General features: G+C 43.8%; 1 protein-coding gene across 6 annotated transcripts in view; it reads left to right on the forward strand.

Moving 5' to 3' along the window:
* The window catches only part of WNT4 (Wnt family member 4), a 142,580-nt gene that overhangs the window by 83,796 nt on the left and 45,397 nt on the right, over positions 1-13,387 (forward strand). For all 6 annotated transcript variants that reach the window (XM_056542726.1, XM_056542722.1, XM_056542728.1 and 3 more), the window contains exon 2: positions 10,906-11,141. In XM_056542726.1, coding sequence (XP_056398701.1) covers positions 10,906-11,141 — 236 coding nt within the window. The remainder of the gene's footprint in view (positions 1-10,905; positions 11,142-13,387) is intronic.

Consider the following 13,387-nt stretch of genomic DNA (forward strand, 5'->3'; position numbering starts at 1 on the left):
TGCGGCTTACCCCTCCCCATAAACAACGCATGAACATTCATGGGTACGGGGAAGTGGGAGAGATAACTGTTACTGAACGGTTATTGAAAATATGACCAACTTTTAGCGGCCATAATAGAAGCTCCTATAGTAGTTACGTACATGGCATCCATAAAGGAGAAAGAGCGCCATAGCAACCACATGGCACCATACCTTGTCTCACGCTGCGGAACAGGAGGCAAAGGGCCAAATATGAAGGTGCCAGTGTTATTAAAGGGGTACTCCGGTGGAAAACCATTTTTTTTTTTAAATCAACTGGTGCCAGAGAGTTAAACAGATTTTTAAATGACTTCTATTAAAAAATCTTAATCCTTCCAGTACTTATTAGCTGCTGAATACTACAGAGGAAATTGTTTTCTTTTTGGAACACAGTGCTCTCTGCTGACATCATGACCACAGTGCTCTCTGCTGACATCTCTGTCCATTTGAGGAACTGTCCAGAGCCGTATATGTTTTCTATGGGGATTTTCTTCTACTCTGGACAGTTCTTAAAATGGACAGAGGTGTCAGCAGAGAGCACTGTGTTCATGATGTCAGCAGAGAGCTCTGTCCAAAAAGAAAATAATTTCCTCTGTAGTATTCAGCAGCTAATAAGTACTGGAAGGATTAAGATTTTTTTTTAATAGAAGTCATTTACAAATCTGTTTAACTTCCTGGCACCAGTTGATTTATAAAAAAAAAAAAAAAAAAAAGGTTTCCACCGAGTACCCCTTTAAGGGCACATGGCAGATGGGTTGCCCTCTTACATTGGGCTTCATTAGGCCTTTCTCAATGGTCACTAAACAGAGGACCTCCAGCTGTTGCAAAACTACAACTCTGAGCATGCCCGGACAGCCGTTGGCTGTCCGGGCATGCTCAGAGTTGTAGTTTTGCAACAGCTGGAGGACACCGTTTGGAGACCACTGCCCTATTCTTCTTTGCTAACATTGTTGCACTTGTGGTGAGGAGACCCAGTTTGTATAAGGACAACATCACCACGGCCGCCCGCGAATCGTGCCTGGTATTGCAGTTCAGCTCTATGGAAGCGAATAGCGCCGAGGCGCAATACCGCATACAACCTGCGGTGTTGTTTTTGGAAGAAAGCAGCCATGTTTTTTACAGCCCCTTTTTACTACATGAAATATGATTATAGTTAAAGCAGGTCTCCTCCTTCGAAACAGCAGGTTATGAATTTTGCAGGATTTTTTTAATTTTTCTTAACCCTAAATAAAACACTCCATCAGTAATAATATTAAGCCCCCCCCCCCCCCCCCCCCCCGCATTTGGGCTGCATTTAGTAAGTGGTAACTTTATCAATAATTTTGTTTTAGCTGGCAGAGAATCTCCTGAGGAGGTAACTCGATCAATAATATGAAGTGGTGGCACTATCCTTATTAGGGTCGTCTCCAGCAGATGGTAAACCCATTCCCCGGTGTCAGTGGCAGGAAACAGGTCGAGCCAAAAGTGTTACAGCAAAAAAGAGAATCTCGAAGATATCCACAAGATAAATAGGATTTTCTTTCCCCCCCCCCCCCCCCCCCATATCACCGCAGAAAGGAAGTTTTCAAATATTTGAGGCCTTCAAGGCAGGACCGAAATGTGAAGCCTGATATGGAAAGTCTTTAATAAGGACGGTGCTGTTGGTTGTGTAGCCCTCCCGGAGGTTGGTCTATAAGGCGAGCGAAGGAATTTCAGGGGCTTAAACACATAATTTATAGCTTAGTCTTTTTTTTTTTTTTTTTTTTCAGCCAGAAAAAAAAAAATAATAATAATTATGAATCTGTATGGAAGAATCTTAACATTGACACGGTGGGCAGGAAAGCTCCAGGGCGATCCTCGTATTATAATCCCAGCGCAGTGAAATAGCAAGACCTGCAGAAATGACTGTAGGGTCTACCTACTCCTTAAACTGACACTGGGTTGTATTTCACATAATGGAGGGATCAGGAAACACGTACATAGATGAATATGGGGGCTAAAGGGACCCAGGGACCAGTATACAGTCATGGCCGTAAATGTTGGCACCCCTGAAATTTTCAAGAAAAGGAAGTATTTCTCACAGAAAAGGATTGCAGTAACACATGTTTTGCTATACACATGTTTATTCCCTTTGTGTGTATTGGAACTAAACCAAAAAAGGGGGGGGGGGGGTGGGGGGGGGGGGGGGGGTGGGGGAAGCAAATTGGACAAAATGTCACCAAAATCCAAAAATGGTCTGGACTTATTGGCTTCACTCCAGCGCTTTGTTACCATCCATTTCTGGGGGCTTTTTGATGTATGTTCGGGGTCATTGTCCTGCTGCAAGACCCAAGATCTTCAACGCAAAACCCAGCTTTCTGACACTGGGCTGTACAGTGCGACCCAAAATCAATTGGTAATCCTCAGATTTCATGATGCCTTGTACACATTCAAGGCCCCCAGTGCCAGAGGCAGCAAAACAACCCAAAACATAATTGACCCTCCACCATATTTCCCTGTAGGTACTGTGTTCTCTTCTTTGTAGGCCTCATTCCATTTTCGGTAAACAGTAGAATGATGTGCTTTACCAAAAAGCTCTATCTTGGTCTCATCTGTCCACAAGAAGTTTTCCCATAAGGATTTTGGTTACTCAAGTTCATTTTGGCAGAATGTAGTCTTGCTTTTTTATGTCTCTGTGTCAGCAGTGGGGTCCTCCTGGGTCTCCTCCATAGCGTTTCATTTCATTTAAATGTTGACGGATAGTTCGCACTGACACTGATGCTCCTGAGCCTGCAGGACAGCTTGAATATCTTTGGAATTTGTTTGGGGCTGCGTATCCACAATCTGGACTATCCTGTGTTAACAATTTATCTCTCCCATCCACGCCCAGGGAGATTAGCTACAGTGCCATGGGTTGCAAACTTCTTGATAATGTTGCGCACTGTGGACAGAGGCAAATCTAGATCTCTGGAGATGGACTTGTAACCTTGAGATTGTTGATATTTTTCCACAATTTGGTTCTCAAGTCCTCAGACAGTTCTCTTCTCCTCTTTCTGTTGTCCATGCTTAGTGTGGCACACAGACACACAATGCAAAGACCAAGTGAACTTCTCTCCTTTTTATCTGCTTTCAGGTGTGATTTTTATATTGCCCACACCTGTTACTTGCCTCAGGTGAGTATAAAGGATCATCACATGCTTGAAACAATCTTATTTTTCCACAATTTTGAAAGGGAGCCAATAATTTTGTCCAGACCATTTTTGGGGTTTAATGACATTATGTCCAATTTGCTTTTTTTCCTCCCTTTTTTGGTTTAGTTCCAATACACACAACGGGGATAAACATGTGTATAGCAAAACGTGTGTTACTGCAATCCTTTTCTGTGAGAAATACTTCATTTTCTAGAAAAATGTCAGGGGTGCCAACATTTACGGCCATGACTGTAATAAGGCACCATAATGTAAAAGGTGTATAGTAGGTGGGGGGACGTATATTTTGCAGTAGGGTCCCAGTTTCTGATTACACATCTATACTGAAATATAAAAATGTTTGATACATACTCCCTAAAATAAGTCTGATTCCTCTACAAGTAGGAACAATTTAATAAGGCTGTGTCTACAGTTCGACTGTGCCGTCCATGGCATGTATATGTCGGCATACTGTCAAAGTGGAATGCCGACATATAAGAACACAAACAGACATGGGCGCCATTGGCTGGGACTCCCTGCGATCTGCTGCCCAGGGCCCTTGGTCTCCGTATGAATGAAGTGTGTTGAGACGCCTCCTCCATGCATCTCTTTGGAGCCAGGACGCCGGGCAGGAGATTGTGGGGGTCACAGCTGTCAGACCCCCTGTGATCTGAGACTTTTCCTCTATCTTGCGGATGGGCATAAATTTTTATTAGACTGGAATACACCTATAATGGCCCGAATGTAGTCAAAAGGGGACTATGTTTGGGTTATTTCCCAAACGTGCATGTGTGTTGACTCAAAAGCATGGTGTACTGGGCTTTTCAGTGTATACGTTCAGGAAATGTCCCACAAGTTGTTTCTAGCTTTCTGTCTTCAAGCCATTAAAGTCAAAGGTGCCCATGCCTGTCCAGGCACAGATACATCAGCATCCCAATCTGACAGCTTACCGAGGTATAGGTACGACGGATGGCACAATAGTGATGTAAACAAGGCCTAATAGAGCAAGGTAACCATAAGACTGATATTTTATTGTGACATTTTGGTTCTAGCACCTCTGGGTCCAGTATCTGTTTGTAGGACCCTGACCCAGGCTTATCCACGCTTGTGTGTTGGGAGCGGGTGATATCTCAATAGTTGCATTCTTGCTCATTAAAGTAGGCAAATCAGAAGGAACATCTAGAGATGATCATTGTTTCAGGAACAGGATTTGCAATAGTGTTGGTTGGCTGTATGTAGTAGGAATTCTCTGGCTGCCAATAGCAGATATGGTCTTTATTGTTCCATGGGATCCCATTCTTATTATTTTACAAAGTCTATGTATACTACATTTATACATTCCCATGACATTCACAAGCGCTCATTAACTCAATGACCTTGACTACAGACAGTTATGTTAAACTTTACTTTCCTATGTGATCTAAAATGGCCAAAACTATAGATGGTGTCCAATATCCCTGACTCTTGACCGGTGTATGTAATCAAATATTGTCCATTATTTTACAGTACATTATATCCACAAATGAACACAACAAACACACAATGATCCTCCTACTGAAAGTTACTGCTATGAAGACCTTACAATCACCCAATATTCCCAAAAGTACTTGATAAAGGCTTCTCCACGCATAGTTTTTCTAGGACTGGTTTCAAGAGATAAACAAATTTCTTAATCTTCATTTTAAATCCCATTCATTAGAATCAGTTGTCTGTGTCATGTATTGGCAGGGAAGAGTGAAGCCCTAAACTCACCTGCTCCCAATTGCCCTGCCTACTTGCATACCCGCCCTAAGCGACGGGTCCACAACCACGGTGACAATCCCTGCAGGGAGTCAAACGTCAACAAAATAAACTATAATACAGACAGAGGTCGGGACACTGTATGGAAACACACACACTAACAGAAATAATAACTAAACATTCACACAATAAGCCACAGTCCACACGCCAAGTCAGTACCAAAATATAACAGATATGCCAAATCGCAGAAACATGAGAAGAGTCAGAGAGAAGAGCCAAAGGGTCAAATATGCCAGAATTTCAAGATACAATACAAATGCTAGCTAGGAGTATGAGCTCTTTCGCAGGCGAGGTATGAAAGCAAACTGCCAGCTTAAATAGGCCCAGACCAGGTGCTCACATCAAGGCCAGCTGACCAGTCCAGGCAGCTGGGCGTAGCCCAAAACAGAGAGAGCTGTCAGAACCATTTAACGGTTAACCCTACAGGTTCTGGCAGTCTGATTCGATTTTTGTCCCAATGATTTAGGTAAGAATTAGAAAAATGACCCAATCTCCTTAAGAGGGAATATGGGTTTCAGTTTTAATATATATATATATATATATATATATATATATATATATATATATACAAAAAAAGAGGATTGCAGCAGCACACATTGGTCAAAAAAATTGAGGCTCTTAGCGCACTTTTTGATCAAAACGTGTCCCCCATCCACCACGGGGAGGTGGCCTCATTTAGGATGGGGAACCTAGCACAAATTCTGAGCCTAACACTCAACTATCCACTCACCTCTGCTGGGCATATAGCCTCTGACTGGTGACATGCTGGATCCATTTAAAACTCCACCTGTGAGAAAGGGGGAGGGGTGCACAGCTAAACAGGGTGCCATTACCCCCTGAATTGTACACACAAGAAAAAAGAAAGATAGCCGGCACAACAGCCTAATACACGGGTGCACACTGCCATGGCATCAGAGTATACAAAAAAAGAGGATTGCAGCAGCACACATTGGTCAAAAAAATTGAGGCTCTTAGCGCACTTTTTGATCAAAATGTGTCCCCCATCCACCACGGGGAGGTGGCCTCATTTAGGATGGGGAACCTAGCACAAATTCTGAGCCTAACACTCAACTATCCACTCACCTCTGCTGGGCATGGTGGATGCTGTGGATGGGGGACACGTTTTGATCAAAAAGTGTGCGAAGAGCCTCAATTTTTTTGACCAATGTGTGCTGCTGCAATCCTCTTTTTTGTATACTCTGATGCCATGGCAGTGTGCACCCGTGTATTAGGCTGTTGTGCCGGCTATCTTTCTTTTTTCTTGTGTGTACAATTCAGGGGGTAATGGCACCCTGTTTAGCTGTGCACCCCTCCCCCTTTCTCAAGGTGGAGTTTTAAATGGATCCAGCATGTCACCCAGTCAGAGGCTATATGCCCAGCAGAGGTGAGTGGATAGTTGAGTGTTAGGCTCAGAATTTGTGCTAGGTTCCCCATCCTAAATGAGGCCACCTCCCCGTGGTGGATGGGGGACACGTTTTGATCAAAAAGTGCGCTAAGAGCCTCAATTTTTTTGACCAATGTGTGCTGCTGCAATCCTCTTTTTTTGTATACTCTGATGCCATGGCAGTGTGCACCCGTGTATTAGGCTGTTGTGCGGCTATCTTTCTTTTTTCTTGTGTATATATATATATATATATAGATATATAGCCTGTAAAGTATGGGGCTCCCAGCAGAAGCCATACAGTATGGCACACAACAGTCAATGTAGATGTGTGACTATTAAGTGGCTAGTAGTAGCAAAGGAGATGTATGACTGTATAGGGATTTCTATGATGGTTGACTTTCTACCTTGTCTATGTACCATTTGGATATAGTGTTTCTGAAGATTGAGCACCATAGAGAAGTTTGTAATATGATGGAATAAAATCTGTTTAATAATCCTGCACACACCTTCCTGTGTCCTAGCATCAGAAGCTGTCTCGGTGGTTTCTCGCATTTACCATTGCTGAATTATGTACCATTTGGCTTGAGTACACCTCAAGCAACACTAAAGGAGGGATGGGGAAGTTTGTCTATGGTCTTTCTATGACTGGGTGCCTTTCCAGCCTGGACTAAAAACCATAAGGCCAACATATACATCAGCTACAGTTAAGAAGAAGAATCATTTAGTGTATTTTGCCCTTGAACCATGAGAGAAGGAAAGTGTGGGCCACTTGGGCACTAGGCTGTCCGACTCTTTGGTCTGTATAATACTCTACCAATGGTTCCTGTCACATGCTGCCGGTTTTACCTGATTCATTCTCCTCTATGACAAAGCAAGAGGCCGAAATCGTAGCTCGGAAGGTTTGGTTGGAAAGTAGATGTGTGTGAGTGATTACAAAACCAGCAGAAGCTGCGAGAGGACGGTATGGCAGCTGGGAGTTGGCACACACAACTATTTTCTGCTTATTTTGGCTGACTCTGAAGACCTCTGGCTTTTCCAAGTAGTACTTGGATATAGCAGTAATCAGGATTTCTGACAAGATAGATTCACGGCAAGGAATGCACATCCCTATAGTATCGGCGAGATAGAAAAGAGAGTTGCCGAGTTGCAAGCATGATGGCTGATCACTGCCCAAAACTTCCTGCAAGATATGTCAGTAAGAAGACGATTGATCGCTGAGCGGGAGACAGATGGGTTGTCAGGCAGCCAAGATTACATTTACAAGACAAGGAAGTTATTTTTTACGTTTTTTTTTCCAGCCCGGTAGAACATTTGGATTGTAAGCTCTACAGGCAAAATGCCTCCAGATTCTCACAGCCAGTAACGTGCCGGTAAAATATGTTTGTGGTCATTTTATTTTTTTTCTTCGTTTCTCGCACATTGTCCACACTCCCTAATAAAACAAGCAAATAGTTTTTAACAGCCCGAATGTGCAGTTGTAAATAATTTACTCATCTAGTGCCAAAATATTCTGCGAATCTACTACATGAGAGAGAACACACAAATCTACTACATGAGCGAGCACACAGCACATCTTGTGTCCTGAACACAGCTCTCCTGGAAAAAAAACAAAAAACTGGGGCTTCAAGGGGCTGTCCAGGATGCTTGCCAATGGACTCTTCGGTATTGCAGCTGAGGCCTATTCACTTAAAGGGGTACTCCGCTGCTCAGCGTTTGGAACAAACTGTTCCGGCGCTGGGAGCTTGTGACGTCATAGTTCCCCCCCCCCCCCCCCCCATGATGTCACGCTTCGCCCCCTCAATGCAAGTCTATGGGAGGGGGCGTGACGGCCGTCACGCCCCCTCCCATAGACTTGCATTGAGGGGGCGAAGCGTGACGTCATGAGGGGGCGGGGTTATGACGTCACGAGCTCCCGACGCCGACTCCAGCGTTCGTAACAGTTTGTTCAAAATGCTGAGCAGCGGAGTACCCCTTTAAATTGGAAAGAGTTGCCTGCAATACAAGACACAACCAATGGTCATGAGTGGTGCGGTTTCTAGAATAAGAAGCAGGCCCTTGTTTTAATACAGTGGTCATCAAAATAATTGGTTCCAGGACGACCATTGTATGTTGAAACCATTGTATGTAGAGACCAGAACTCTATGGAAACCTGGTAATTGGTTTTGAAGATCCAAATTGTCATCCAAAAAATAGGAAGAGTTCAAAAGAAATAAGTAGATAACTAATGCTGATAAAGTCCTTATATATACAAGTAAGAAAGATCTGCTGGGAGCTGTAATCACTGTCTATGTAGAGGACAGGAGCTTCTTCAGGGTCCTGTACAGTACACAGTGTCCTAAAAAGTAAACTTGAGCTGCCCCCACCTGGTGTCCAAAGGAGCAGCTAACCCTGGCATAGGTAAATAGCAGTACAGAACATGTAATACCTCCCTGTACTGTAGGGGGCAGTACCAGACACCAGTCAGTGCATACACTTCAGTAATACAGGTAAAGAGTACAGAACATGTAGTACCTCCCTGTACTGTAGGAGGCGCTACCAGACACCAGTCAGTGCATACAATTCAGTAATACATGTAAAGAGCAGAACAGAACATGTAATACCTCCCTGTACTGTAGGAGGCGCTACCAGACCCCACGCCCCCAGCCCCTATCCCGATCATAGATTGTTTTGTTTTGTTATTCGATCTCTTGTGCTTTTCTATTACAGGATTGAGCGGAGTGTTAGAGTAGCATGATGTGCGATCTATAGCTTATGGAACCTTTGCTGTGTATTGTACTGTCATGCTTTGTGTGATTGTAATTTATTGTAATGACTGAACGGACAATAAAGCTCTTTCAATAAAAAAGGGGGCGCTACCAGACACCAGTCAGTGCATACACTTCAGTAAAACATGTAGAGTACAGAACATGTAGTACCTCCCTGTACTGTAGGGGGCGCTACCAGACACCAGTCAGTGCATGCACTTCAGTAATACAGGTAAAGAGTAGTGCAGAACATGTAATACCTCCCTGTACTGTAGGGGGCGCTACAAGACAGCCAGTCAGGGCATGCACTGCAGCAATACAGTTAAAGAGTACAGAACATGTAATGCCTCCCTGTACTGTAGGAGGCGCTACCAGACACCAGTTTTACCAATTGTATCTGTTCATTGTATTGCAATTTACTTTTAATACTTACATTAGTGGTCTTAATATAAGATTTAGTAACTCAGATTGAAGGCTTCATGGTACTCCGCCCCTAGACTGCTGTGGACCCCCGCAATGTCCCTGCGGCACCCGGTGTCCGTTTAGAGCCGTCATGCCCGCTCCCATAGACTTGCATTAAGGGGGCGTGGCTGGTATGTCACGAGCGGGGCGTGGCCTTGATGTCACGAGTCTCCGCCCCACATCACCAGTCATCCGGCACACAGCGAAGTTTGCTCCGTGCACCGGATGTCTGGGGTGCTGCAGCCGAGATCACAGGGGTCCCCAGCGGCAGGACCCCCACGATCATACATCCTATCCCCTATGCTTTGGATAGGGGATAAGATGTCTAGGGGTGGAGTACCCCTTTCAGGTATAGACTGGAATACCAGACATATGTTATGCCAAAGTATACTGCAATATACCTGTCCATGGACCATAGGTAGTCTACAAGTAACTATATTTGACTCTTTCTAAAAGAATAGTGTTATTTTTTGTGTGCTATTTGGAAAGAAGGCACTAAAAAAGGACTTTGGGCCCAACCAAAAGTAGATCTCCCGTCCTGAATTTGAAGGGCCTACCTATGTGGTACAGATGCCCTTGTAAAGCATTGTTCTAGGCAAGACTAAATGTAGTACAACCTTGTTCATAGGATAACAATTCCAGGGTATAAACTTAAGTCACAAAATATTTTAAGAGCTGTCCCGAATATTCATTTACCAAGTACCAGATTAAAGGGGTATTCCAGGAATTTTTTTTATTTGACTATGCTACAGGGGCTGTAAAGTTAATATAGTTCATAATATAGTGTCTGTACCTGTGTGTGACGGTTTTCTCACAATTCTTCTGTGATTTTCACTCCAATATTTATTTTTAACAGCATACAAAATGACTGTTGTCTCAGATTTTTCCCAGGTTGCAATGCGGCCGAGACCTGACTCACTAGTCAGCTGATGACAGGGAGCCTGTCTGCTTCAATGGGTGGAGGGATCAATCTGCAATTAATGCAACAGCTGGAGGCACCCTGATTGAAAACCACAGGTCTTTTGTTTCAATGGGTGGGTGGCTGATGCGTGGGAGGGAGGAAAATGGAATTGTGGGATTTGTAGTAAAAAAAAAAAAGAAAAGTCAAACAGGAAATACCAGTTCACAAACAGCTAGCCACAGTGTTATGGTAATCTCACAACATAGCCATTTAGCCACCAGACAAGCGCAGATCCTTCCCTTCAGAGACCCTTCCATACCTATGTGAGAAGAATATTTGTAGCTGGCTCAGTTTTCTAAGCTGTTGACTAGGTTCGTTGTTCCTCTGAAGACCACTTTAGACATGTTGGTCTCCATGAAATGAAGTTGTCTTCTTCTGTATATCTTGCAGGTACCTTGCAAAACTGTCCTCGGTAGGCAGCATTTCAGAGGAGGAAACTTGTGAGAAGCTCAAGGGATTAATTCAACGCCAGGTGCAAATGTGCAAGCGGAATCTGGAAGTCATGGATTCCGTAAGGCGAGGGGCTCAGCTGGCCATTGAAGAATGCCAGTATCAGTTTAGGAATCGACGCTGGAACTGCTCAACACTCGACACATTGCCTGTTTTTGGAAAAGTGGTGACACAGGGTAAGAAACATAGATTTTGAAGTCTTATAAGCCTCACGGGTTTTGTTTACATTCTTACTAAAGCTGCTTTAAAATCCTTCTTCGCTTGAAAGGGGTTGGCGACTTTTGAAGAACGTAATTAGACCACCCTAAAAAAATCCCTCCAATAAAATCGGAGCCATCACTCAAGCAGCGGCTTACATTGCTGAAGGATGCAGTCCATGAAGAGATTTACTGAGGAGTCCTGGTGGGCTTGTAGTGTAATGGAGGAATGTGCCAAAGTGGAAGACCCTTATTTGTTACTCCCTGGGGTTATTGATCCCCTGACCTGCACTGGTAATAGGTTTTACTCTAAAATCTTCAATTGAGGAGCATCTATAGGGGCTGAAATGTGTTTATTTTTCTTTTCTTTTAAAGGGGTACTCCCGTGGAAAACTTTTTTTTTTTTACATTATCTGGTGCCAGAAAGTTAAACATATTTGTAAATTACTTCTATTAAAAATATCTTAATCCTTCTAGTACTTTTTAGTGGCTGTATACGACAGAGGAAATGTTTTTATTTTTGGATTTCTATTATGTCACGACCTCAGTGCTCTCTGCTGACCTCTGCTGTCCATTTTAGGAACTGTCCAGAGCAGGAGAAAATCCCCATAGCAAACATATGCTGCTCTGGACAGTTCCTAAAATTGACAGCAGAGGTCAGCAGAGAGCACTGTGGTCGTGACATAAGAGAAATCCAGAAAGATAAACATTTCCTCTGTAGTATACAGCCCCTAAAAAGTACTGGAAGGATTAAGATTTTTTAATAGAAATAATTTACAAATCTGTTTAACGTTCCGGCACCAGTTGATAAAAAAAAAAAATAAAATTTCCACAGGAGTACCCCTTTAAGTGACATAATTTATATAGAGGATTCAGGTACTGCTATAAATGCTGACAGTGAAGGGACCTAGTAGTGATGAGCTGCATTGCCCATATTCAAATTCGCGATATTTTGTGAACATATCTGCAAATATTTGTCCTACATTTGCGAATTTCGAGTATTCGTTATGGTCGCATTTTCGCATATTCGAGGAAGAAAACAGTGAGGGGGGGGGGGCAACTTTACTATTGGTTGCTAGGGATGTTGTTGATAACCTCTGACAAGTGTATTTGCATCATTATAATTGGCCCACAAGTGAAAAGAAGGAATATGCGCATATGGAATATTCACATACCGTATATACTCGAGTATAAGCCGAGTTTTTCAGCACAATTTTTGGTGCTGAAAATGCCCCCCTCGGCTTATACTCGAGTGAACTCTCCGCCTGTCAATCCCTTCTCAGTGGTCTTCAATCTGCGGACCTCCAGATGTTGCAAAACTACAACTCCCAGCATGCCCGGAGAGCCATCGGCTGTCCAGGCATGCTGGAAGTTGTAGTTTTGCAACATCTGGAGGTCTGCAGGTTGAAGACCACTGATGAAGGTATTGACAGGCGGTGATGATGAAGGGGGGGGGGGTGATGACAGGCGGTGATGATGAAGGGGGGGGTGATGACAGGCGGTGATGATGAAGGGGGGGTGATGACAGGCGGTGATGATGAAGGGGGGTTGATGACAGGCGGTGATGATGACAGGCGGTGATGATGAAGGGGGGGTGATGACAGGGTGATGATGACAGGCGGTGATGATGAAGGGGTGATGATGACAGGGTGATGATGACAGGTGGGAATGATGATGGGGGTCTGGATGATAACTGGGGGGATGATGACAGGGTGATGATGACAGGTTGAGATGATGATGGGGGTGTTAATGAAGGGGGTGAAAATGACAGGGTGATGATGACGGGGGGATGATGATGGGGGTCTGGATGATAACGAGGGGGGATGATGACAGGGTGATGATGACGGGGGTGTTAATGACGGGGGTCTGGATGATGACGGGGGTCTGGATGATGACGGAGATCTGGATGATGACGGAGATCTGGATGATGACATGGGGGGATGATGTATTTCCCACCCTAGGCTTATAGTCGAGTCAATAACTTTTCCTGGGTTTTTGGGGTGAAATTAGGGGCCTCGGCTTATATTCGGGTCGGCTTATACTCGAGTATATACGATATGCGAATATGCGGAAAAAAGTTAATATTTGTAATTTCGAATATATAGCGAATATATATAATAAAAATGTGAAATGCGAATATTCGCGCCCAACTTTAGGACCTAGTGCTGAACAAGTGTGCACCAAGCAACCACTACCATCCCTATAGGTCTGAGTAGGCCTTTGCC

This window comes from Hyla sarda, chromosome 10 (assembly GCF_029499605.1).
Source record: "Hyla sarda isolate aHylSar1 chromosome 10, aHylSar1.hap1, whole genome shotgun sequence".
In the NCBI taxonomy this organism is placed as follows: domain Eukaryota; kingdom Metazoa; phylum Chordata; class Amphibia; order Anura; family Hylidae; genus Hyla; species Hyla sarda.